General features: G+C 34.0%; 2 protein-coding genes across 3 annotated transcripts in view; one reads left to right on the top strand and one right to left on the bottom strand.

Moving 5' to 3' along the window:
- The window catches only part of LOC123656584 (G-protein coupled receptor Mth2-like), a 45,850-nt gene that overhangs the window by 3,597 nt on the left and 16,645 nt on the right, over window positions 1–25,608 (top strand). The window lies entirely within an intron of this gene.
- On the bottom strand, window positions 6,394–11,877 carry LOC123656710. Of its 2 annotated transcripts, none has more exons than XM_045592371.1 (2): window positions 10,473–11,877; window positions 6,394–6,862 (listed from the first exon to the last, which is right to left on the bottom strand). In XM_045592371.1, the coding sequence occupies exons 1-2, from the start codon at window positions 11,440–11,442 to the stop codon at window positions 6,858–6,860; spliced, it is 975 nt and encodes a 324-aa protein (XP_045448327.1). In that variant the 5' UTR covers window positions 11,443–11,877; the 3' UTR covers window positions 6,394–6,857. The 2 variants fall into 2 exon arrangements, with proteins under 2 accessions (XP_045448327.1, XP_045448328.1); XM_045592372.1 differs by having other exon boundaries at window positions 10,491–11,877.

Here is a 25,608-nt window from a genome sequence, read left to right as displayed (position 1 = left end):
ACATAAATAATCAACCTTACATTTAAAATGCACTCATCAATTCCGTTGTTACTATAAATTACTTGATCTGGAACCTAAGTATTAAAAAAAAAACAGATCACGTAAATAGTTTCGCTACATCGTATCAACGCCTACATCTTTCTCCTATATAAAGATGATATAAAATACTAGCATATCCTAACTTGTAAGAGTTCTATTACATAATAATAATGTAATGGTATTTAATATATATTTATGGTAGTAACAACGAAGACAGGTGTTGCTACAAACGAATTTCTAAAATTATAATGTTCTAAGTTACGGCGTCAGATAACAGATTACGCATTTGACGCGAACTTATATCCTCCTCCTAGATAGGAACAATAAAGCTTTGAACAAAAATATATCAAACATCTTGAAGTAAACGATATTTTTAATAAGCATTTTTGTTCCTTTAAAACTTATATTGTAGCAAAAAGCACAAGACATATAAATTTTTTATATTATATCTAAAAACATTGTATGACACGCAATCGGATGATTAACACAAAGAATCTATATATTAATACGTGAAGCAAAAACTTTGTACCCTTTGTGAGGAGTATGAAATTTCGCACACTTATAGTTTATATAGAGAAGGAGTGCAGAATGCTAATATATTAATTAAAATTATTCATAAAAATACATTAAATCAATAAAATAAACATTACACACACTATCATATATTAGACGCACACACACATATATTATACATATTTGACTGTTATCCATAATGTTCAAACTTATAATTTAAATTAATTATATGAATAATATAAACGTGCTACCAAGTCTTATGAGATAGTTATTTAACTGAGGTAGGGCACATCATGAAATATCCTGCTCAAAATCTGGTGCGCTCTTGACCTTGCAGAATATCACAGCTAAATAATGCTGCTTTCAAGCAGTGTTGTGTACCTGTCGTAACTAAGGTGACAAGAGCTCCTGTGGGGGATTAGGGGTAGGGTTGGCAACGCGCTTGCGATGCTTCTGGTGTTGCAGACGTCTATAAGCTTCGGTGATCGCTTACTATCAGGTGAGCCGTACGCTTGTTTGCCGACCTATTTGTATATAAAAAATTAGTTAACCGAAATGTTTTGAAATTTTATCAAATTCGAGAAAGTCGTTTTTAGGCATTACATAAATGTCTGACATGCAAAAAAAAAAAACTCGTTATTAGAATACGAAACAGCGTAGTTTAGCTTCCCACAGCGATAAGTTTCTTTTTACTTCTACTACTACTTCGCATACCCGCAATTACATATATGATTAGCTTTTTTATCATATCTGTTAAAGCTTAGTAGGTACTTAAGTGTTTAAGTGCTTAAGCATTCACAGTCATTATCGACCCTTTATAATGGTCTTATCGCAATTGCCATTTTGAAGCTCCCCATAATTCGACGACATGAAAGTTGCAATGGTCTCTGTGCGACTCATCATATCATGGCATCGTCGGGTGACTGTCATGTCTATTAAAATTGAAAAAGTAAAATATAAGTTCACCTTTAAATTTGCAAAGAAAAAGATGAACCTATTTTTTTTCACTGTACTTTAAAAACATACAAAAAATAAATACAAAATTGCGTTATAATGAAACAATTTTTTCGGATTTTATCGCGGTTTATTAAGTTTTTTAAATGCCCGACGTTTCCGATATTTTACAGCAACCATGGTCACGGGAGGTCGCGTAAACATCAGACAATAATAGCCTTCATATTTATTTTTGAGAAACATTTTGAAAATTAAATTTATATTATTATTAATTCTATATATTATTAACAGCTACTTAATTTTAGTTAAATCTTATGGTGCTAATTACTTTGGCTATTATTTTACAGTGTTATATACAGTGCATGTAATAATTAATACCTGATCATAACAAAGAGACGCTTGAGAAAAACCTAGAGCAAGATTGTTTAAACTGTTGTAGATTTTCTTTAAGATATCCCAAATTATTCAGATTCTAGTTTTAAATTTCTTATCTAAAATTTTTGAGTATTTAATTTTATAACATTTTTAATTAATATAATGATGTTTGCTATAGTTTAAAAAATTAATTTTAATTTCACGCTTCAGCCTGTAATATCCTACTGGGCATAGGCCTCTTTCCCCATGTAGGAGGAGGATCAGAGCTTAATCCACCACCCTGCTCCAATGCGCTCCATGCAACAAACCAGTCCTGTGACCGTTGCGCCAACGCGCGACTTCAAAGTTCTAACGCACTATATTCATTCAATTGGGTGATAAGGGTTCGACTGAACATAAAAATAATTTTAAAAAATCTTAATAATTAATGCCAAATAGAATATCGCGTACCTACCTACATCTTGTTAAAATTGTAATTTTAACAATTGAAGATCTCAATTTAATCTATACAAATAAATAAAAATGGAGCGTCTGAGTGTAATATTAAAATAACCGTTTTTTACTAAATGCAAATCGATGTATACACAGTACATTTACTAAAATTATATTTTTTACAATTTTTGTCTCTCTATCTGTCTGTTTGTTCCGGCTTATCTCTGAAACGGCTGGACCGATTTTGACGGGACCGACACGGGCAGATAGCTTATGTAATAAGTAGTAACTTAGGCTACTTTTGTTTTAGAAATTTATTTTATAACTCTGCGAACTGAACAATAACTTTTTTGTTAAATTCCACGCCGACGAAGTCGCGGGCACAACTAGTTCTAAATATAAAAATAAATCGTCGCCCACAACAAATAATAAAACAGTTCCCCCATCCCCATCGCTTCTATCTGTCTATCCATCTGTTTGCGATAAACTGAAAAAGTATAGAACGGGTTTTCATGCAATTTTAACCAATAGAACGAATAATTTATAATATATTATATAGTGATTTATAATATATGTCGGATAAACACTAGTCTTCTCGACATCGTCTTTAGTGGTAGCAGTTCTAGTGGGCGTCATCATCGGGTTAAATGCCAGCACAAAACAAAGTATTCACTGTACTATAAAGTTAATTGAATATTTTTACACAGCGAATAACTTATAACACTAATTAAACGATTAATTCGAGCAGCGGGTTCAAGGTACCGATCTGACTCCAATAAAGTATTAACCAACCACACCGTAACAACAACGATTTTATAATATTGATCCACCGCGATCAATCACCGTATATGTACCCTCACCACCGAACGATAAGATGGCGCCTCGACCCCGCTCGAGGCCTACCCTCTGCTCTGACATAATGTGCAATAATAAAGTCTTTATAAAAATTACTTTCAAAGTACAATAGAAAAATCTAAGAAATTAAACAAATAAAAATTCAGATTTTACGAAGTATTTTCTAAGCTAATTGATATAGTCTTCATGTAACCAGCAATCAACTCCATTCTCATTACTTCCTCCGACATATATATTATAATATTCTATTACAAAAACAATTTGTTAAAGTTCTTGAGACAATTATTTTTAAATGATTATAATTGTAGAAAGAGTTTAAAGGAATCATGTTTTTCGTTGTCGCGGATAGTGGTCCTTGGTGTAATTTTACGTAAATTAAGCCTGGAGGGGTGGTTAGTTACTTACATAACATAAATGAGTTAACGTCAACCGTTAAATTGGAATAGCTTGACAAAGCGTTAAAAAAACAGTTGTGTTGTATAGCTAAGTGTTAGCTAAAGAGTTAATCTGGTAAAAATAAACATGTTAGGGGTCATTGTAAACATGCTTGATAGATAAGTACTCATTATTCCGTTTAACACTGACTCATTAATAGATAAACATAATTAGATAAACGACCGACAAGTGAAAACGAAAAAAAGAGACACAAAAGTTTAGGTATTGAAATGTTTTGAATCCTGTTGCTGGTATTCTTTAAATAATAATATACTTATTTATAATCTGAAATATGTAACTATATGGATAAGGCGTGCGATCAATTTTATTAGTAACTAGCTGTGCCCGCGGCTTCGCCCGCGTTTAAATTAGTGTGTAAAAATCGAGTTAGCCGTTTCTTAAACCTTCCTCTTGCCAATGGTGGAGCCCTCTCTCCTATGGTAAAACCGCATGAAAATTCATCAAACTTCCAATCCCCGTTTTACCCCCTTAGGGGTCGAGTTTCGTAAAATCCGTTCTTAGCGGACGTCTACGTCCTATAAGGAGCCTACCTGCCAAGTTTCAAGTTTGTAGGTGTTATAGTTTCGGAGATTTCGTGATGAGTGAGTGACCTTTCGCTTTTATATATATTATTATAGATAAATCAAATTTAGATAGTAGGTCCTTGGTACCTACAAACTGCACAAAATATTAATTTAAATTTATATTACGACTTAAAATAAGCTATTTTTTTACTTAAAAATTTACATTTGTGTCTTTAAATTTAAATTTATTTTCTAATTAGTGCTATAAAATACAATGTTTTGTTATAGTTTCAAAGGTTTCATAAAAGTTCAAAATAATCTGCCCAAAGCATTAAGCACTTGTAAATGGTGATAGAAATATTTTACATACTTAAAACAACTTGTATCAAATATAGTATAAAAAAAATAATATAAAATAAATCATTACATATAAACATAGTATAAAATAAATCATTACATAATATAAAACAAAGTCGCTTTCCGCTGTCCGTATGCTTAGATTTAGATCTTTAAAAATACGCAACGGATTTTGATGCGGTTTGCGAGCGATTACAGAGGAAGGTTTATTATGTATAATACATGCATAATATCTAGAGGACCACTGATAGTTTTAGCAACCGTGCGAAGCCGGGGCGGGTCGATAGTAGTTTTATAATTAGATTTTAGTTATGCCGGTATTCCGCAAGTTTAAACTTTTTTTCGAATTGACTTTTAAGTAACTTTTAAGTAACTTTAAAGTAGAAACAGCCCTGACTATATGCGCGTATCATGTGCGTACAAACTATAGAAGCATGGCAAAAATTATGAAAATATTTCGCAATGTTTGAAGATTTTGTCTATTTATAATATATAAAACATATGTATATACATAAATAGTTAGTTCCTGTTACATACGTTGGTAGATATACTTATTTGTTTTATGAATAATTCAATTAAGTCATTACAATGGTGTCACAACAGTTTTACATATTTATGCATACCTAAGTCAATTGATACACAATTGAGTGTTAAAACTAATTTTTCGAGCAATACTATCAAAGATCAATTCAGTAAAATGATAAACATCAAATTCATTTGTATTATTTACAAATTAAATTTTAATAATAATTAATCAATGATATTTTGTAAATATACGCAATGTACGTAAAATTAAACACTAGCTAACCTTGCTAATACAGACGTTTGTGCGTTTGTGGCCTTTGAAATCACACAACGTAGTGTTGATTTATAAACTTACTAAGAAAAATAATGACCACATTGTCACAGGAAACATTTTGCGTCATATTTGTTTTCGGTTTAAATTAATATTTCATCGCTAAGTTTGTTATCTTTGCTCATGTCTTTGACCTAGATACTAAACATTTTTAATCTAAATTAGAACACTTTTGCACCTATATATAAATTCTACTAATAAGAACTATTTGTATTTGTACTTATTTATACACTTTACTGTAAACACTGAAATAAAAACATACAGTTAGATATCTCACTGATAGCCTTGTGTACAATGTGCGGTCTTATCGATAAACAGACGTTCCCTACATATAAACAAGAAAAAATAGTGAATCAATTTGATAACATAATGAAAATGATGTGTATATTTATATGTCATACTGGCCGCTAACTATAAATAGATTATAGTAAACGGCTTGTTCAGTTAAATGTCTGTGGTAGATAGACTCTTGTAAATTCGTGCTAATATGAAAGCAAGTAAACTTAGTTCGAGCTGTTAAACAAAAATTAGTACGTAAATAGTTTTTGTTAATGTAAGACATAGTAAGAATAATACGTATCCTGCTTAAATATGGAGTAGCCCGACTAGGGTAGTACCTATCCAAAACTTACAAAAGAAAAAAAAAGACAAGCTTGTCGTAACTTAAATTTGCTTAAGTTACTTGGATAGAATACTTAAACATAATCCGCTATTTTGGAGTTTAATTAGAGTATTAGGGACAAAGTAATACATGCCAAGCTGCGGGTAGATGTTTGAATTAATTTTAACATGTATGTACATGTAGAAAAAACACAATAACCATTTATAAACAATTACGAGGATTAAATTTTCATTAGAATCTAAAAAATGTTAATGAAACCCATTAAGATACTTAAACCGTTATTTTAAATTAGAGCACAAAGCAGGAATTTGAAGAAAATCGACGACGTGATCTTAAGTTTTAATGCGCTAAAGTTTATTTAATTTAGGCTGACAATAAACTCAAACTGACGTATGTCGGATTCGGCCCAGACATCAGAAGGAAAACTCAGATAAGGTATTATACAAATTTATTGCAGTCGAACAATCGGTTATCTTAAATCTAGAAATACAGAAATGAAATATAATAAATTAAACAATTACAAAATATGACAGTGAGGGCGGTCACATAGGGCTGTACTGACTGTCAGAGACAGGGTTCCACGCACCCACCGCAATAAGGACAGTACTAATTATACAACGTTCCAACGTCCAATAACTGTGCAGTACTGACTGTCGAGAGACAGTGGTCCGTGCACCAAGACGCATCCGTTTGAAATGCGTGTCGACTCAAAAGCGCGGCTCCTTATAAAGGCGATCGCTTGGCGGGGAGAACCGTTACAATATTGGACTGTCGATAATGATGCGTCCGGTGCACGTTCCACTAGCGCCATCTAGCCGCCGTCTCTCAAAACTGTTAAATAAGGTGGCTGCCGTCACGGCCATTCTGATAAATCAGTCGTCCTCGAGTGTATTCATTAATCTAAAAAGATAAGAACTCATTAATTTCCATCGTCATCATCATTACATATCAATATGGCAAGTATGACTGGTCTAGGTTTACAATAGGAAAACCCCTACAGTTCAAACATGCTGGTCTAAATCGTCACCCACTAGAGCAGGTGAGATTCCTGCAGCGCATCACTGATCATCGCCATAGCAAGTTAACAGGCTGGTCTAAATCGTCACCCACTAAAGCAGGTGAGATTCCTTCAGCGCATCACAGATCATTACCATAGCAAATTAAATAGGCTGGTCTAAATCGTCACCCACTGAAGCAGGTGAGATTCCTTCAGCGCATCACAGATCATCTCCCACAATAGCAGAAGAGACTATTTTAATTGATCACTCTAAAGATTCTATTACAGCTTCGGAATTATCTACACTTAATGTTCTAGAGCTAAGAGATAAAGTTTCCTCAGAATCATTTGCACTTAAGGTGCGAGAGCTTACAGTAAGGGTTTCTTCAGAATCTGAGGTAACATTACTATTGCTTACAGACACAACAGGTATGTTGAACTCATTATCTGCCGTCACGGTTCGTTCATCATCATCATCACTATAATTTTCGTAAATTTGTAAATAACCTTCTTGCCCTTTAGGTACTTCCCTTAAATTTTCATGGGCAACTTTATAAATTCTGTTAGAACCGTTTATATGTCTAAGTTCATAACGGTCATTATCTAATACAGTGATTATTTTATAAGGTCCCTTAAATTTATTGTCCAACTTAGTTTGATGTCTTTCTTCGCATTTTACAAAAACAAACTGACCTACTGCAAAAGGTTGAATCCGAGCTTTTCTTTTATTAAATCGTATAGTGTCAGCATTAGCCACTTTTTGAATATTTTCTGATGCAGATGAACGAGCCGTTTCAACATTAATTACAGTGGGTTCAGAAGAACTAGGAGCTATCTTAGCTAGATTAAGTGAGGAACCTTGAATGCCAAACATCAGTTCTATAGGCGTAAAACCTGTGGTCCTGGAACGTGTACTATTAAGAGCAAGCTGAATCTCTCCTAGTTCATCCTTCCAAGCTTTATTAGTATTACATTCGACAATAGTAAAAATGTTCTTTAAAGTTTGCATGACCCTCTCAACCTGCCCGTTGGCTCTACTAGAACCAGTTGCTATTAAATGGAGCTCTATTCTATTATCGTTACAAAAGTTTTTAAACTCGTTGCAGTCATAACAACGTCCTCTATCTGCGATAATGCGCTTCGGAGCACCAAATAAGTTTACAGCATTTTTAATTGCTCTTACAGCGTATGAAGAACTTAAGGCCGGAGTATATTCAAGTAATACAAACTTTGTAAAGGCGTCTATTAAAACTGAGCAATATTCTTTTCTATCACTTTTTCCTGAAAGTTTTCCTGTTAGATCTAAATGAATTGTATGCCAAGGGACTGGATGTTTGGGGATTGGATGCAACTGCATTTGCTGTGCACCTGAAGGGCCTTTAGAGGTTTTACATACCACACAGCTATTAATAAACTTTTTTACAAATTTAGCCATATCAGGAAACCAATAAAATTCGTAAAGTTTGTCTAAAGTCTTGTCAAAACCTAAATGTTTTATTTCATTATGGACATGACTAATGAGGGACCAAACCAAAGAACGGGGCACAATAGGAAGCCAACTAGAAACTCCTCTACGTTCTATCTTTCTATACAGTATTCCTTGTCTTATATCATACGTATGCAATATCTCTTCAGGTAGTTGATTATTACGGACTTTTGATATTATTTCAGAAAGTTCCAAATCGCGTTCTTGTTCTACAATTAACCAACCTTTATCTAACTCAAGAAAATTTACCTTACGGGGTTCAGAATAATTAGTGTTTGCTAGATTTCGAGACAAGTAATCTGCATGGGCCATCTTGCGACCTTCTTTGTACACGATATCAAAATCGTAAGCCTGCAATATAGCCCACCAACGGTGAACCCTTGGAGTTAAATCACGCTTTGAGTGAGAAGCTTTAAGGGAGTTACAATCAGTGAATACAGTGAATTTTCGTCCATGTAAGTAATGACGAAAATGTTCGATTGCTTTTACTACTGCAAGGGTCTCTAACTCATAAGAGTGATAACGTGTCTCTGCATCTATGGTCTTCCTACTATAATAGGCTACTACATGAGGAGCATCATTATATTTTTGGATAAGAATTGCCCCATATCCCTCACTACTTGCATCGGTATGGAGTTCAATGGGCAGAGCAGGGTCAAAAACTTTTAAAACCGGTTCGGACGTTAAAATGTGGATAATTTTTTTGTGTATTTGGTCATGCTCTGGGGTCCACTTAACATTACCTTTTCCTTTGGTTAGGGGATACAAGGGCCGAATTATTTGGGAAAAGTTAGGAATAAACTGCCTAAAATACGTTGCCAGCCCTATGAGCTGCCTAACTTGAGTAACAGTTTTTGGAGTGGGGACATTAACTAAAGCTTGAATTTTTTTTGGATTCGGTCTAATTTCCCCAGCTGAAACTATATACCCAAGGTATTCGGTTTGAACTTTTAGAAATGAACACTTCTTTAAATTAAATGAGAACCCTGCATTGGACAGCGTTTTAAGTAATTTGTCTAAGCGGTTAAGCCCCTCATCAATATCCTTTGAAATTGAAAGTACATCATCCATAAAAACTAAAATCTTTTCATCATTCATGGGCTTTAAGGCAGTATTAATAGCCTTTTGAAAAATGGAAGGGGCATTGCGTAATCCAAAGGGCATAGCCAAATATTCAAACTGCCCTTTTGGGGTTACAAATGCAGTTTTTTCTATGGACTTTTCATGTACAAGTAGTTGGTGAAAACCAGATGCCATATCAATACTACTGAAATAATGAGCGCCATTAAGCTTGTCGATTTGTTCACTAATCAGAGGCAAAGGGTAATGAATTGGTTGAGTATTATTATTCAATTCTCTATAGTCAACACACATGCGTGTTCCACCGTTCTTTTTATCTACAAGAATGATAGGGCTCGCAAATGGGGATGAACTTTCTCTAATAATATTCGCCGCCAACAATTGCTCAATCGTCTCATCAACTACCTTAGACTCCTGAGGGGATAACCTATATGGTCTCCTATGTACTACTTTATGGGGATCTATCAAATCAATTTTCAACTGCCCGGTTTTAATTCTAGTTGTGGGAAAATTTTCAATAAAATTATCAGCATATTGCGTTAATATGTCAAAAAGTTTTACTCTATCAGATCCCGTCAGGTCGGTATTAATTGAATCAATGTCAAATATGGGTTTGGTTTTGGTACACACATTAGACTCCCTACATCGCTTAAATATTAAGCCGGTCTCGGAAATTTCAACTAAAATATCACGCGCAAGTATATCTCTACCTAATAAAATAGCGTCTCGTAGGCAATCATCCGGGACTACATGAAGAGTGACGCGAATCTCGACGCTCTGAATATTTATGTCACAAACGATTTGCTCTGTGCTACTAATGATACTCTTTCCAATACCAGTCATGTTGATAAGGTCATGCAATCTTTCGCCGATAACAAGGTGTGAAAAGCTTTTCTTAATTAAACTACACTCAGAACCGGAATCGAAAATAAAAGGAAATTTCATACCACTACAGTCCATAATACCTCGAACAATCTTCGAGCACGCGTTGACTTCTTTGCTTCCAGTAGCGACTTGTTCCTTCTTCGTATTGTCAATCCTTTTTGGGCAGGTGGAGACGACGTGGCCTGGCTCCCCGCAGACGTAGCAGGTAGGGTGTGGCTTCTGGTTGACACGTTTATCTTGTGGTTTGTTTCTGTCACGGCAATCAGCTCCACGATGCCCAATCCTGCCACATATGTTGCAGCTGCCTCGAAAGCTGAACGTGGCGCGAGGGCGTTTGACATCGTGGTCATTTAACTCTGACAATTCGGACTTTCTTTTCAAGGAAATACCCCGTAGTACTCGAAATAGGTGGGATTTATCATTTACAACAGTCGAGTTCAGTTCACGACGTATTTGAACATCGCACTGAGATAATACGGAAATGGCAAAGCCCGTCACAACCTTTTCAGATAAACTTGCATCCGGGATGTTTTCAATTAATTGCCAAAGTCGTAAACATGCTTGAGCGGGGGTCTCATTAGCGTTAATTTGAAATTTAAGGATACTGTCAAAGTGATCCTGAATCAGCATAGGACGAGAGAACTGAGCTTTTAAAGTCTCCTGTATATCTTCCCATTTATATTGACTGGAAGGTATTTTGGTCAATAACGTGGCTGCACGGCCTCGTAGACAATGGGTCAGCGTCATGATTAAATCTACGCCTTTCAAATTTTTACTACTAATTATGGCGTCTGACAGGCGACACCATCCCTCTATGTCAGAATTCGGGTCATCAGGATCAAACGGCACCAATACCGTGACAGGATGTGGTGGTGCATTGGAACGGGGCAGTAAAGCATCAGTTAATTTTGAAAGAAATGCTTCTAAACTATTTGAGGGTAGCGGAATATTTTCTTGCATATTTTGTGACGAGGTGTCAGACGTGGGCGGAAAATCCAATCCCACTTCTGATGTCGGATTCGGCCCAGACATCAGAAGGAAAACTCAGATAAGGTATTATACAAATTTATTGCAGTCGAACAATCGGTTATCTTAAATCTAGAAATACAGAAATGAAATATAATAAATTAAACAATTACAAAATATGACAGTGAGGGCGGTCACATAGGGCTGTACTGACTGTCAGAGACAGGGTTCCACGCACCCACCGCAATAAGGACAGTACTAATTATACAACGTTCCAACGTCCAATAACTGTGCAGTACTGACTGTCGAGAGACAGTGGTCCGTGCACCAAGACGCATCCGTTTGAAATGCGTGTCGACTCAAAAGCGCGGCTCCTTATAAAGGCGATCGCTTGGCGGGGAGAACCGTTACAATATTGGACTGTCGATAATGATGCGTCCGGTGCACGTTCCACTAGCGCCATCTAGCCGCCGTCTCTCAAAACTGTTAAATAAGGTGGCTGCCGTCACGTATTCAGTTTTGATGTTTATTTATAATTTTAATTTAAATAAAAATATTACGTTTTTAGTTTAATATATAAATGCAAAAATTTACGGTTGATATATGTATATCAATTAAATCTGGAATGATTGACTTTTTTAATCATTTACAAAATCATAGGCCATAACTCACGAGGACAATGCATTGAAACAGCTAAGGTGTTTGATCAACGCAAATATTAACACAATTTGTCATCATCCTTTTTAATATCGGACAAACTTTGCCGACATACATATATATATATTTCATTATGGTCATATGAATTTATCTTAAACTTCAGTTCAGTGCACCTTATTGTAGTCCACTGCTGGACATAGCTCTTCCCAAGTTTGTGCCAGACATCCCGGTTTTCCACAATCCTCATCCAGCCTACACCGGCAATCTTACGTAGATCGTCGGTCCAGAGGGCGGTACTACACTACATTTGCCAACCCGAGGTTTCTACTCCATAACACGTCAGCTCCAGCGGCTATCGGTCCTGCAACACAGGTGATCAGCTAACTGCCACTTCAACTTACTAATTATGTGGGCTAATAGGTGATTACTTACGTTCTCTCGCGGATAGTCTCATTTCTAATCCTATGTATATAAGAGACCCAAAGCATAGCCCATTCCATTGATAGTTGAGCGAAAAATTAAATTAAAATTGGTGAATTAGTCCTTTCGTTAGTATCCACGTTTCGACACCGCATGTTAAAGCAGGCAGGACGCATTGCTCGAAGGGCTTTCTTTAAGCATTGCAAAATGAAGTATAAATAAATTAAGTATGATACAAGTATTATACAGGTAAGAATTCATTACTTTTTATTCTACCTCCACTTTTTAAAAATGTGATTTATGAAATATCTTACCTAATAATACTTTGCTAAATGTTTTATTTCCTACATTTAAGCATATTTTTAAAACTAGTACAAAAGCGGGATGTTTTAAAAGGAAATACAGTTTTGGTGAATAATCGTTTACAGCCATATTAAATAAAATCGATGATATATTGAAAAATTGCTTAGAAGACACCACGGACCAATTTTATTTCTTTTCAAATCAAATCTTATATAACCTAAATTACAAAAATGAGGTAAATGCAATGACACATTTTTTTTGAAACGTTGTCCTATGTGGAACTGTGAAAAGTGAACTTGATTTTAAAAAATTAACTCCTGAATCCTGATTTACTTTTTTACTAATTGCCGATGGTTTGTGCGGTTTTCTTCTTTAGAAGTATTTTGATAAGTGCCATTCCATATTGATAATTAACAATATATCTCGCTCATTTTTTATTTTATTGTATATTTCGAAAGAAGTATAATAAAGTAACAAAGTTAAAATTCTGTGCAAGTTTATTTATAGAGTTAAATAAAATTTACATTATTTTCCATCTCCTGTTAAATTTTTTCGTTGTTTGTTTCTCTTCGAATTTCAAAACATGAAAAGCGGTGTTTTTGCTCCACAAAACTAATTAGGTATGTTATGTAGATATATTATTTTAACAAGGACTTTAATGTTGAAAATTTTACCGATGAAAACCGCAAGACGTCAGATAACTAATTGAAACTTTCTTAGGCAACTGGAGAAACAGGCATCAAAACCGTTATTTTGTTTTATTGTCTAACATAACGAACTGCCTACGTAACATTAAAACATTTTAATTAAGATTTTTTCAAATTGAGCTGACAGCACCTGTGAACTACGCGATCATAAAAAAAGTTTTTATTACCCTTAGTGCAGTGGGCTGGCTGAACTAACTAGCCAGCCCACTTTTCACGCACAATGGACCACCTTTGCGTCTAAATGCGGAAAATCGAGCCCAATACAATACAATACAATACCCTTAGTTCAGTATATTTACTTTTGTTACAAGTTTTGGTGATGTTTAAAGAATACGATAAGCCAGTATACATTTTAAAGTATTTGTAGAATGATATAACTGCTAAGCCAAGCTCTCTTTTTATTATATGTATTAGATATTAATACTTTGTTTTATAGCGCACAAAATCTTTCAATAAATATTCCCACGCGATATGTAAGTAGCAGTAAATATTATGAAAATGATAAACGACTCGTGAGTGAATTAAAACTGTTAGAATATTAGTAACCTTGGTAAGTGTAACTACTTGATACTAAGCACAAATTTTCTTATGTTAATTATTTATGGTCGCGTTACTCATAAGGATGAATTACTAAATTATATAACTGATACAAGCTTTGAGCTTTGACAAACAAAAACTCATTAGTTTGGAGTCTGTTGTCTTCGCGATAGCTTCAAAGTCATCATCGAAGCTACTAGCTTACTATACATGAGAGAAAAAGGTAATATAATATAGAAATTCATCAAAATTATAGGGCCAACGTCTGGTACGTAGCGGTACATACGTGTTCTGTGTATGCCTAAGCATTAAGTGATAAATAAAATTAAGCAATTCCCGCTCGGAATAGATATTTGAATTTGTACAAATATTTGTTTTCTGCCTCGCTTTTTGAATCTGTCCTTGTTGATCTCCCCACCGTGCCTTATAACAATAAGATGTCAGTCTTGGTTGTTATCAGAAATACTGATAACGGTCGTTACTCATAATGGGAAATATACATATATGTATCTGCCAACTCGCAGTGGAACCGCGTGTTGTATTAAGCTCTAATTCGCCAGGAGGATCCCAGCAGTGGGATTAGGGATTGCAATCTGAACTTACCGGATCCGTTGTCAAATTGCTGGATTCAGTGACTGGATAATCAAATACATGCAATTAGAAAGGAAAATACAACTAACAAATATCTAGCCAAATATTAGCTCGTCAGATAGCGTGAAACTTGTGAAAGAAAAAGTAGATATGAACATCTACTAAAAAAATTAAACTTTAGTGGAACAATTAAAATTACATACCATGCTCTTTGATCCGTCGTGTTCGAAATTAAACTGTTCGTGAGTAAAATTAATCGTTAATTGAATAAAGGAAATCGGTTTGAATCGACAAAATGTAGAAGTTGAGAAATCCTTCTCACAGCTACATTTGTAGCTCTTAGAGAAGTTGATTATATTTTTAGCGTTTAATTTAAAAAATAATTTGTTTTGAAACTGATATTCTCATTGCTCTTTTTTTTTTAATTTGTATTCAATTGATATAAAAAAAAATTTCATATAACATGTCCTGTAAAAAAGAGAAGGAAAAGTTCTTTTATTATGGTTTGATCAACCTGATTCGGATCCGGCCAGATCGACAAAAATCTGACCGGATCTAGCCGGATTGAAAATGACACCGGATTGCTATCACTATGCAGGATGTCACAAGCTGAATCAAAAAACCAAAAGCAACTGACCTGATGTTTCGACAGAATATGAAACAATTGTCATTAGTAAACGATCAAATTAGAATAATACTAAAAGTGTTAAAATATGTAACTTAGGTGTCATCTATTCATATGTAAACGCCTGTTAGTAAGTACCTTGGAGCCAAAATTCATTAATATGTATCAACTTATAATTAGTAAGCTCTGCTTTAACTCTATGATAAATATACAAATATAAATTATACAACTTATAATCTTTTGAAAGTTTTGAATGTGGTGTTGTTTTCATTTTGGAAGCTGAAGCTTTTCATGAATGTCTATTTTACGGCATCTCCCTTGATGCAGCAGTAAAGCAGCGCAACAATTGTTGTGCTTATAATATTAAATCGGCGTACAAATAGTCAAAAGGCAACAGCGCTAGAAAGAATTATTTCGCGATTGTTGCATCGCGTGTCAACAAGTCGAAATACATTAAGCGGCATAAACATGCGAAGCCACATGAGTCTTATCTTGAGTTTTTTAAGTTTCTAAAAATAACATTTCTGCGTCAGAAAATTTATATTAAACTAGCTGTGCCCGCGACTTCATCCGCGTGGAATTTAACAAAATAATGATTAGTTTAGTTCGCACAGTTATAAAATAATAAAAAAATCGAATATAAAAGTAGCCTAAGCTACTCCTTATAACATCAGCTATCTGCCAGTAAAAGTCCCGTCAAAATGGTCTAACCATTGCAGAGATAATAATAATAATAATATTCTTTATTGCACACCATTAAAAGATACAAAAAAAGTAGTACAATTAGAGGAAGATGTACAAAGGCGGTCTTATCGCTAAAAGAGCGATTTCTTCCAGACAACCTTTGGGTATAGGACAGCGCATAGAAAAGCGGTTAGGAAGTGTACAAATAATTGTTATAGAAATTAGAAAACATCACAATAGATTATAGAATTATACATACATATATGCATACATATGCTTACACACATACATTCACATATACACATATATAAATATAAACAATTTATACATATTTATGTCATCCAAAGGTGAAAAGACAATCATGGCGAATTTAGTTACAGATAGTGAGCCTTAAGATACTTTTTGAAGCTAAAGACTGATTGAGCTTGAGCAGAGATTAGCCGGAACAAACAGACAAACAGACAGATAGACAGACAGACAGACAAAAAAAATTTTAAAAATGTTATTTTGGTATATGTACCGTGTATACATCTATATGCATTTAGTAAAAAGCGGTTATTATAATATTACAAACAGACACTCCAATTTTATTTATTTGTATGGCTTTGGCAAAAGAGACGATCTAAAACGTTCTTTGTCAGATTACTACCATCGTACTTAAAATTTTAATAAAACAGAAAATTCTCTCAGAGTGCTTATTTTCTATATCCTCCTTATTTGTTCTCCTTGTTTTGCTTTCGTAAATGTATGTTGTTTGACATTATTTACAATACATTCCTTATTTATGTATTTCCTCGAATGCACTTACATATTTGTTTTAAAAAGCAAGTTTTGTTTTGGCATTTGCAAGTTTAGGTCAAAATTTTGTTGTTGAAACGGTGTCGGAATGCTAACTATCGAGGTCTAAAATCTAAATAATCGTTCGATATTATTTTTTGTTTATTGTTACAACTGGTCTGTTATTGTGATACGCGCCTGTTACGCCGCCTGAGTATTACCATATGTTGGAAATATAAAGCGAACAATATTCTTATTACGTTCTATTTTATATATGACAGATATATAAAATTCTAGTCGTTTCGTCTTAGGCCGGGACGTTTTTAAAAACGTGAGTTTTCTTTTGGTTTACGCCGAAGTAAAAAAGTAATAAAAAATACATTTCGTTACATGCGCCACAATAAATATTTTTATTTACTTTCATTTGTTGTACTCCGCAATGTTCTGACTGTATAAGTCATTTTTAATACAATTTTTATTTTTGCATTCGGCATATTAACTAAATTTACCACCTATATAGCAACTCTTCTTACTTTATTATGTGCTACCGATGATGACAAATCGACCGACGTTTTTTCGTGCTTTTGAAAGTTTTGTTGAAATATTCGTTACTATTTTCGTAAAACTTTTTACTTTTCTGCCCGATTTTTTAATATTTGATACCATTAGAGCCATCTTCAAAGTATTATATAACTTTTAAAAAATCCAGCTGTTCTCAATTTTAACCCTTAGCAATAAGCTTAGACATTCTAGTTCCTTCTCGTATTCCCCAAAATAACCTCGGAAATTTGGAATTGTTTCCTCCCGGGGTCGTCCGCACTTACTGCACAAACTAGCTACCCGCACGCGGCACATGCCTTACAATACGCGCTCTACATCTGTAGTGCTATTCTGTAAGAACATTTTCGTGTCTCGACAGCGGAATCCGCGGTGAGATATCAAATTCGTATTCATTAAAACTCGACAGTCCCGTAGCGCCACACTTGTGAGTGCGGCGACGAGTCGAACCCTGTTGCGTGAGAACGTTGACATTTAATAGTATGAATTCGGTATTCTGTAAGGGGATTTACCGCTTCACACATCACAATTCGAGACTTGATTCGACACTTGACTTCACGCACATATTCTAAAATAAAGTCATAAGAAAAGAATATCGATAAAATAAACACAGCTCTAAATTGCCGCTCTTCGATTCGACACTCACTTCACATCGCTTGTGCGTACGGAATGTTTACAGAATTCCAAACCAAGGTGAAGTGGGTTCGCTTTCGAAGTGAGCGCTGTCACTCAGGTGAAGCTCGATATCGAAATTGTTATTTACAGAATAGCCCTGCTGATCAGCGATTTGCTCAATCATTGTGAGGACGGACTTATTTTTCATATTTAATTATTTTATATTAATTCACTGAGAGCAATATATTTTTATTAACATTGTAAATATTAATTATTGTATTTTGATATGATTGTATATTTTTATTTCTACATTTATCGTTATTTTCTTTATTTGACATACTTGTGTTTTTATTTTTTTCTGATTGATTTACTTGGAGCATAGATCTGTAAATTTGTATGTATGGAGAAATAAATAAATAAATACGCTTAGCGATACGTTTTATAATTTCAACTGAAACAAAACTTGATCACGTTGCATGTTGATATTTAATTTTAAAAATATGTTAGGTACACTTATCCTAATTTGATTGCACAAAAATAAGATTTGTTATTTTAATGATCTGATGGTCATCTATAGATAGTAATTTCGCACGAATATTCAATCGATCGGTGAATAGCATACTCGTGGCGATTAATAGAAAAATGTATTCGTCTTCGATTATGAATATTTATTTATTTATTCTTAATGTACACCGAAATACAGACACATAAAGAAAAATAAAATAAATATTATTACCTATATTACGTTATCTTATTTGATCATATTGTTAATGTGATAAGTAAGGTGCTTATGTCACGGTTACAGCTCGTTCGTAGCAGATAAAACCAAAGCCAAATGATTAACGTAAAATAGATTAACATCTGGAAATATTTATTGCTTCTCACGCACATTATCTTTGGTTTGTCCATAAAACGTAGCAATATATTAAGAATTATTGAGGTTTATAGAAGCATTCATAAGCGCCATTATGATCGTTAATTTTTCGTCATAAAACATTCACGGAAAATAAGTTCTTAGCGTTCGAAACAAAGACGTGTAACCCAAATTTACATGTAACGAAAAGCAAAGCTAGTAAAATTTATCTGAAATATGAATAATTTATCTGTATGTAACTATTATCAGAAAAATTTAGAAAACTCTAATCATTGATTAATGAACTAAGGCCTTAAACCTTCGTATTTTATAGATATTTATACCAACAACCAAATAAAATCAATTTATTCTTTTTTTTTTTTAAATTTTGACATTTGATTGACTAACGTCAAACCTATATTATAATTTACATCATATGATAATTTATTAGGTAAATATATTCTTCATTAGTGGTTCCGCGTGACTTCATTTGTCAAATTTCAAAGTTAAAAGTACATCTTTAATATAATTATCTTTGTACGAAACAATATTGAAACTCCTATTATAATTAGAGTTTTTATTAAAAAAGGTCTTAGATCACGAATATTGCCGTAGTAATCGATTTGGAATAAAAAAACCATAATCTACATAGCAGTTCGGGACGGTCGATTTTCATTTTATACGTATTTATTATACGTACTAGCTGCCCCCTCAAATGTTGTTTTGCCATATATGTTATTAACCCGCTTAATACCCCCCCTTCCTTATAACTTAGGGGTATGAAAAATAGATGTTGGCTGATTCTCAGACGTACCCGATATGCACACAAAATTTCATAAAAATCTGTCCAACCGTTTCGGAGGAGTATTTTAACTAATATTGTGACACGAGAATTTTATATAATATAAGAGATAATTATGACATATTGTGATTACAGTGAGAAGCTTCCGTCTTTTAAGAAAAGTATTAAATTAAATTGTATGTCTTAACTCCTTAGGACATTGATTACGAAATAAACTGTACTATATTTTTTACCATACAGAATTAAGAAAAGTTTAATAAAGGCCTGTACAGTATACCTATATAATAAAATCACCCATACAAAATATATCTATTTTATTTTATTAAAACTATTTGCAAAACTTTGCCCCTACTTAAAGTATGAAATGCCGTGATTTAGGGCCCAACGCCTAACAACAATCTTTCATTATATCATATATTTACATTCAAAGAGTAAAAATTGTAAAGAATAATTAAACAATAGGCATATGCAGGTATGTCAAATATTTTTAACGCTACGACTTATGTAGAAGTAGTAGTAATAAACATCATCGCACGCGTCACCACGCAATTAAAATTTAAGCTATTGCAGTACCCACTAAAACGTGCAAGTCGCAAATCATTTCTATTTAAAACAAATTAGTTTTGCATCAGTAACTATGCTCGCGAAACACCAAACGTTATTTTGGTTGTTTAAAATATTTTCAACTCACGATCAGACAAAGAATAATTATTGATCTGTAGTTTTCAGACTAGCCTCACATATTTGAGTTTGCTCAGGACCATTTATAAATATATAAATTTCGTGTCACGATGTATGTTTTAGATAAACTCCGAAAGTACTGAACCAATTTTTATCAAATTTTGTAAGCATCTGTAATTGAGTCTAACTTGGGAGATAGGGTAGTTTTTATCTCAATTGGACCCGGTAGGTGGCGCTGCTATCGGTACGTAAGCTATCAAATTTGGTAGCTGTTTTCCGGGCAGGACAATGGCTGCCGGGTCCGCTAGTTATGTTATATAGATAATATTACTAAGCACTAATGCTCCAAAAAAATTTTTTTTTGATTTTTTTATAAAGAATAAGCTTATTGACAACAAATTAACCGATTAAAATAAAACTAACATCATTTGAATACCACGTAAACACTAAAGGCTTTATTTTATAGAGGAAACACAAAAAACTGAAATCGTGTATCCACGCGGGCGAAACGCTAGTTTATAGTTTATACACACTTACTTTTTCTCATTATTATAATAAGTGGATTAATTAAATCCAATGTCGCTTGATAGCATATTTAATAATTGTTTAGAGAATTTTTCCATGTCATGCGAAGGTTAAAGGTAATTAATGTTACGCTTGCTTTTTAAAAACACTTGTGTACGTCCCACTGCAATATAAACAAGTAATAAATTGTTTAGCGGCCTAGCGGGACCTCTTTATGTTTTACTAGCTGTGCCCGCGGCTTCGCCCGCGTTGAAATTAGTGTCACAACGTTTTCCCGGCAAACTTCCAGTGAAACTCTTATCAAAATCGGCTTAGCCGTTCTGTAAACCTTCCTCTTGCCAATGTTGGAACCCTCTCTCCAATGGTGAAACCGCATGAAAATCTGTTCAGTATATTTTGAGCGAATCGATCACATACACCTTTGGGGACTTTGTTTTATAATACAGTAACTGTTGCCCGCGACTACGTCCGCGTAGTTATGAAGCTTTGCATTACTATTAAGATGTTTAACGCAAATTATTTTTTTTTATTTCAGTCACTTAAAATGCTTATAAAACTGAGTAACTTTGTAAAAGGCGCAATTTAGTATAATTTAATAGTTATTTTTATAAAACCTCTTATATATACCACATTTTTAGTTTTATTTTCAGGCTGTATATGTTTCATACAAACTATCAACCCCAATAAACCCCCTTAACAGTGTTATATCGTAAAATCAGTTCTTAGCGGACGTCTGCTAACTATAATCTACCTCCCTGCCAAATTTAGTCTTTGTCCAACCTGGATGGATAAACCATCCAGCGGTTTTTGAGTTCTCGTGATGAGTGAGTTAGTGACCTTTCTCTTTTATAATTATATATAGATTACGATGCATTATTTGGACACCTCCTCACCATCTATCATCGATTTACGTAAAATCAGTTCTTAGCGAATGTCTACGCCCTATAAGGAACCTACCTGCCAAATTTCAAGTTTTTAGCTGTTATAGTTTTGGAGGTTTCGTAATGAGTAAGTCAACCTACCATCCCCCGTTTTAACTCCAAAAGAGAGTTGATTTCTAAAGATACATTATTTGGACATTTTCTCATCATCTATAGAGCATACATTTTAAATTTCAAGTCTCTTACTTCAAAAATATAGGACTTTCATACAAACTTCCAACCCCCGTTTTTCCCCCTTAGGGATCGAATTTCGTAAAATTCGTTCTTAACGGATGTCTACGCTCTATAAAGAGCCTTCCTGCCAAATTTCAAGTTTGTAGCTGTTATAGTTCTGGAGATTTCGTGGTGAGTGAGTCAATCTACCATCCCCCGTTTTAACCCCAAAAAAGGGTTGTTTTCTAAAGACACATTATTAAGACACCTTCTCACCATCTATAGAGCATACATTTTAAATTTCAAGTCTCTTACTTCAAAAACATAGGACTTTCATACAAACTTCCAACCCCCGTTTTACCCCCTCAGGGGTCGAATTTCGTAAAACCCGTTCTTAGCGAATGTCTACGCCTTATAGGAAGTCTATCTGCCAAATTTCAAGTTTGTAGGTGTTATAATTTCGGTGATTTCGCGATGAGTGAGTAAACCCTCCATCCCCCGTTTTAACCCCAAAAGGGAGTTGATTTCTAAAGATACATTATTTGGACACCTTCTCATCATCTATAAGGCATACATTTTAAATTTCAAGTCTGTTACTTCAAGAACATGGGACTTTCACACAATCTTCCAACCCCCGTTTTACCCCCTTAGGGGTTGAATTTCGTAAAATCCGTTCTTAGCGGACGTTTACGCCTTATAAGGAGCCTTCCTGCCAAATTTTAAGTTTTTAGGTGTTATAGTTTTGGAGATTTCGTGATGAGTGAGTCAACCTACCATCCCCCGTTTTAACCCCAAAAGGGACTTTATTTCGAAAGATACATTATTGGGACACCTTTTCATCATCTATAGAGCATAAATTTTAAATTTTAAGTCTCTTACTTCAAAAACATAGGACTTTCATACAAACTTGCAACCCCCGTTTTACCCCTTTAGGGGTCGAGTTTCGTAAAATCCGTTCTTAGCGGATGTCTACGTCCTATGAGGAGTCTACCTGCCAAATTTCAAGTTTGTAGGTGTTATAGTTTCGGAGATTTCGTGATGAATGAGTGACCTTTCGCTTTTATATATATTATAGATTAAGCAAACAGTTGTAAACATCATATAACAGTTATTAATGTCTATTTGTCTTTTTGAATTGAATAAAAACGATACAATTCGATCAATATCTATGTATTATAGTGATAGTGTGGTTATCATTCATTATCATCATCATCATTTCAGCCTATCACAGTCCACTGCTAGACACAGGCCTCCACAAAGTTCGTGCCAAAAATGGCGTAAACTCATGTGTTTTGCCCATAGCCACCACGCTGGGCAGGCGGGTTGGTGACCTGGCTTTGTCGCACCGAAGACGCTGCTGCCCATGCTGTCTTCGGCCTGTGTATTTCAATGCCAGCAGTTGGATGGTTATCCCGCCATCGGTCGGCTTTTCAAGTTCCAAGGTGGTAGTAGAACTGTGTTATCCTTTAGTCGCCTTTTACGACACCCACGGGAAGAGAGGGGTTGGCTATATTCTTTACTACCGTGTACCGTGTAGTGTGGTTAGCGTGAATTTAACGTGACATTTTTAGTCTGGATGCGAATGAATCGTATATCTTTTTAATATGTATTTATATTTGAACGCGTATAATTATCTTCAAATCTCGGAACCGTTTGAAAACATTCAATTCATCTAATTTGAATTGCGTTAGCGTGTATTAACTAAACGTAGTTATTACATTTAATTTCGTAATATTTATTATTATTTTTGACTTGCATTGACGAAAATAGCGGTAGTAAACCTATTAAATAAAATAAAAAATAAAATGAAACAGTGCGCATCGTCTGCTACCTACATCTTAAATTAATAGAGATTTGAAAATATTTATTATTTTCAAACAAGATAATTGTTTTTCTATGCCTTTGACGTTGCCTTTGACGTTACACGATGGCGCTGATTATAATGTGTCACGCAATGTTAAGCATTTTTTATACGAATCTCAATTTGCGTCAGAAAAATTTTGATCACTACACGTTATCACATCTGCTTAACACATTTTAAGTTGCTGTCACTTCTTTCTGGTTATATATTAATTTAATAATGTTATAATACCTACACTTACCGTTTTTTTTTCTAAAATATACTTATATCAACCTTCCTCTCTCTTCCTCAACTCTTCCTCATAAATTCATGGTTTATTACGAGGATACGATCCTTTTTATCTTTCATTTTTTTTTTTATAACTTGGCACTGAAAATACATACAACCCTCAATTTTCACCCTTCTACCACCAACGCCTATTTTTAATAGCTATATTAGTACTTTAATAATTTTCTATTCTCGGCGGTCGATAATTGATCAGTTACTACTCGATAAATTATTCTCCTAGGCGTCTACCGGTGTCACATCTCATCCCATAAACAGCACAGAGTAGGGCTGAGAACGAAGACGGTATCCTGTCTTTCTCACGTAATCAGCTTTCTCTCACTCACTAAGGTTTAGAACCTAAGCCGTTTAGGCCATTATTATTGATAGGTGGCATGTTCTCGCGTAGGTAAACCATCCAGTTTATTTGTGTTAGCTAAATATGGACTAACTAAAAATATTGTACACTCTTATTACACTCAGAACCTGATAATGTTTAAATTTTTTAATTGTCATAATTTCTGATAGAGATGTAATTTTTATTAGGTAACTAGCTGTGCCAGCGACTTCGTCCGCCTAGAATTTAACAAAAAAGTTATTGTTCAGTTCGCAGAGTTATAAAATAAATAAATGTCTTAAATTAAAGTAGCCTAAGTTACTCCTTATTACATCAGCCTGTCTGCCAGCGAAAGTACCTTGAAAATCGGTCCAGGCGTTTCAGAGATAACGATAATATATATCTAATCGAAACAGTAAAATAAAAGTTATACAAATAGCGTTTTAATTTTTTTTCTAACATCTTCCCACTGCTAGTTATACTTCTAAAATCTTCGATTAAAATTAGCCTTTCTGTAGCATATTGTTTGGTTTGTTTTTATTTTTCACTTGCCCACATCAGTCCAGCCGTTATGGAGGAGTATTGTAACTGACATTAGTGAATTTATTGTTCAATCACAATAAAATACAGCCTATGTCACTTCTAAATAGTGTAGCTTTCTGTTTGTGAAAGAAATTTCGTGATCGGATCAGTATTTGCGATGATTACTCCCTACAAACAAACAAAAGCTACAAAACTTTACCTCTTTATTAATTATTAGTAGGTATAGATTAATAACAAAAATAGTTATACAATTTTACAATTTTTTTTTACATTCAGATAGAAAGAGGCGTTTTCATTTAAAGATAACTTATGGAAATTTATTTAGGATATTGATAAGCGATTTTTTCGGAACTATACCTAAATGTTACACAAAACGATGGCATAGTACTTAGTTACTTCTTTTTATCTTTTTTAATTTTTTTTTTTTTTTCACTTTCGAGAGTTAAATTATTCTCTTGGCCTATTTACTCGTTGTTTATAAGTCGTTTGTAATCTACATGACATTTTTTTTTCTTTGCAATAAATACGGCCTTTTTTTATTGCAAAAAAATGTGTAGTGGTGTGAAACACCAGATAGGGACGAAGTCCCTTATTATAAAATATGAATATCAAGTTCTATTCGAGGTATAAAGAAAAAAATTGTTCGGGTATACTTGTTATTGTGATTTTTTGTCGATATAAATAAAAAAACTACTTTACAAAATTATCATAACACTTTGATTTTACTCACAATGATTTATAAAAATCGATATAAATAAAAATGAATGTTGCGCATTACTCGAGAATGGCTCGACCAGT

Source organism: Melitaea cinxia, chromosome 9 (genome assembly GCF_905220565.1).
Source record: "Melitaea cinxia chromosome 9, ilMelCinx1.1, whole genome shotgun sequence".
Taxonomy (NCBI): Eukaryota; Metazoa; Arthropoda; class Insecta; order Lepidoptera; family Nymphalidae; genus Melitaea; species Melitaea cinxia.
The sequence above is the reverse complement of the archived record's forward strand: the minus strand, read 5'-3'. Positions and strand labels throughout refer to the sequence as shown.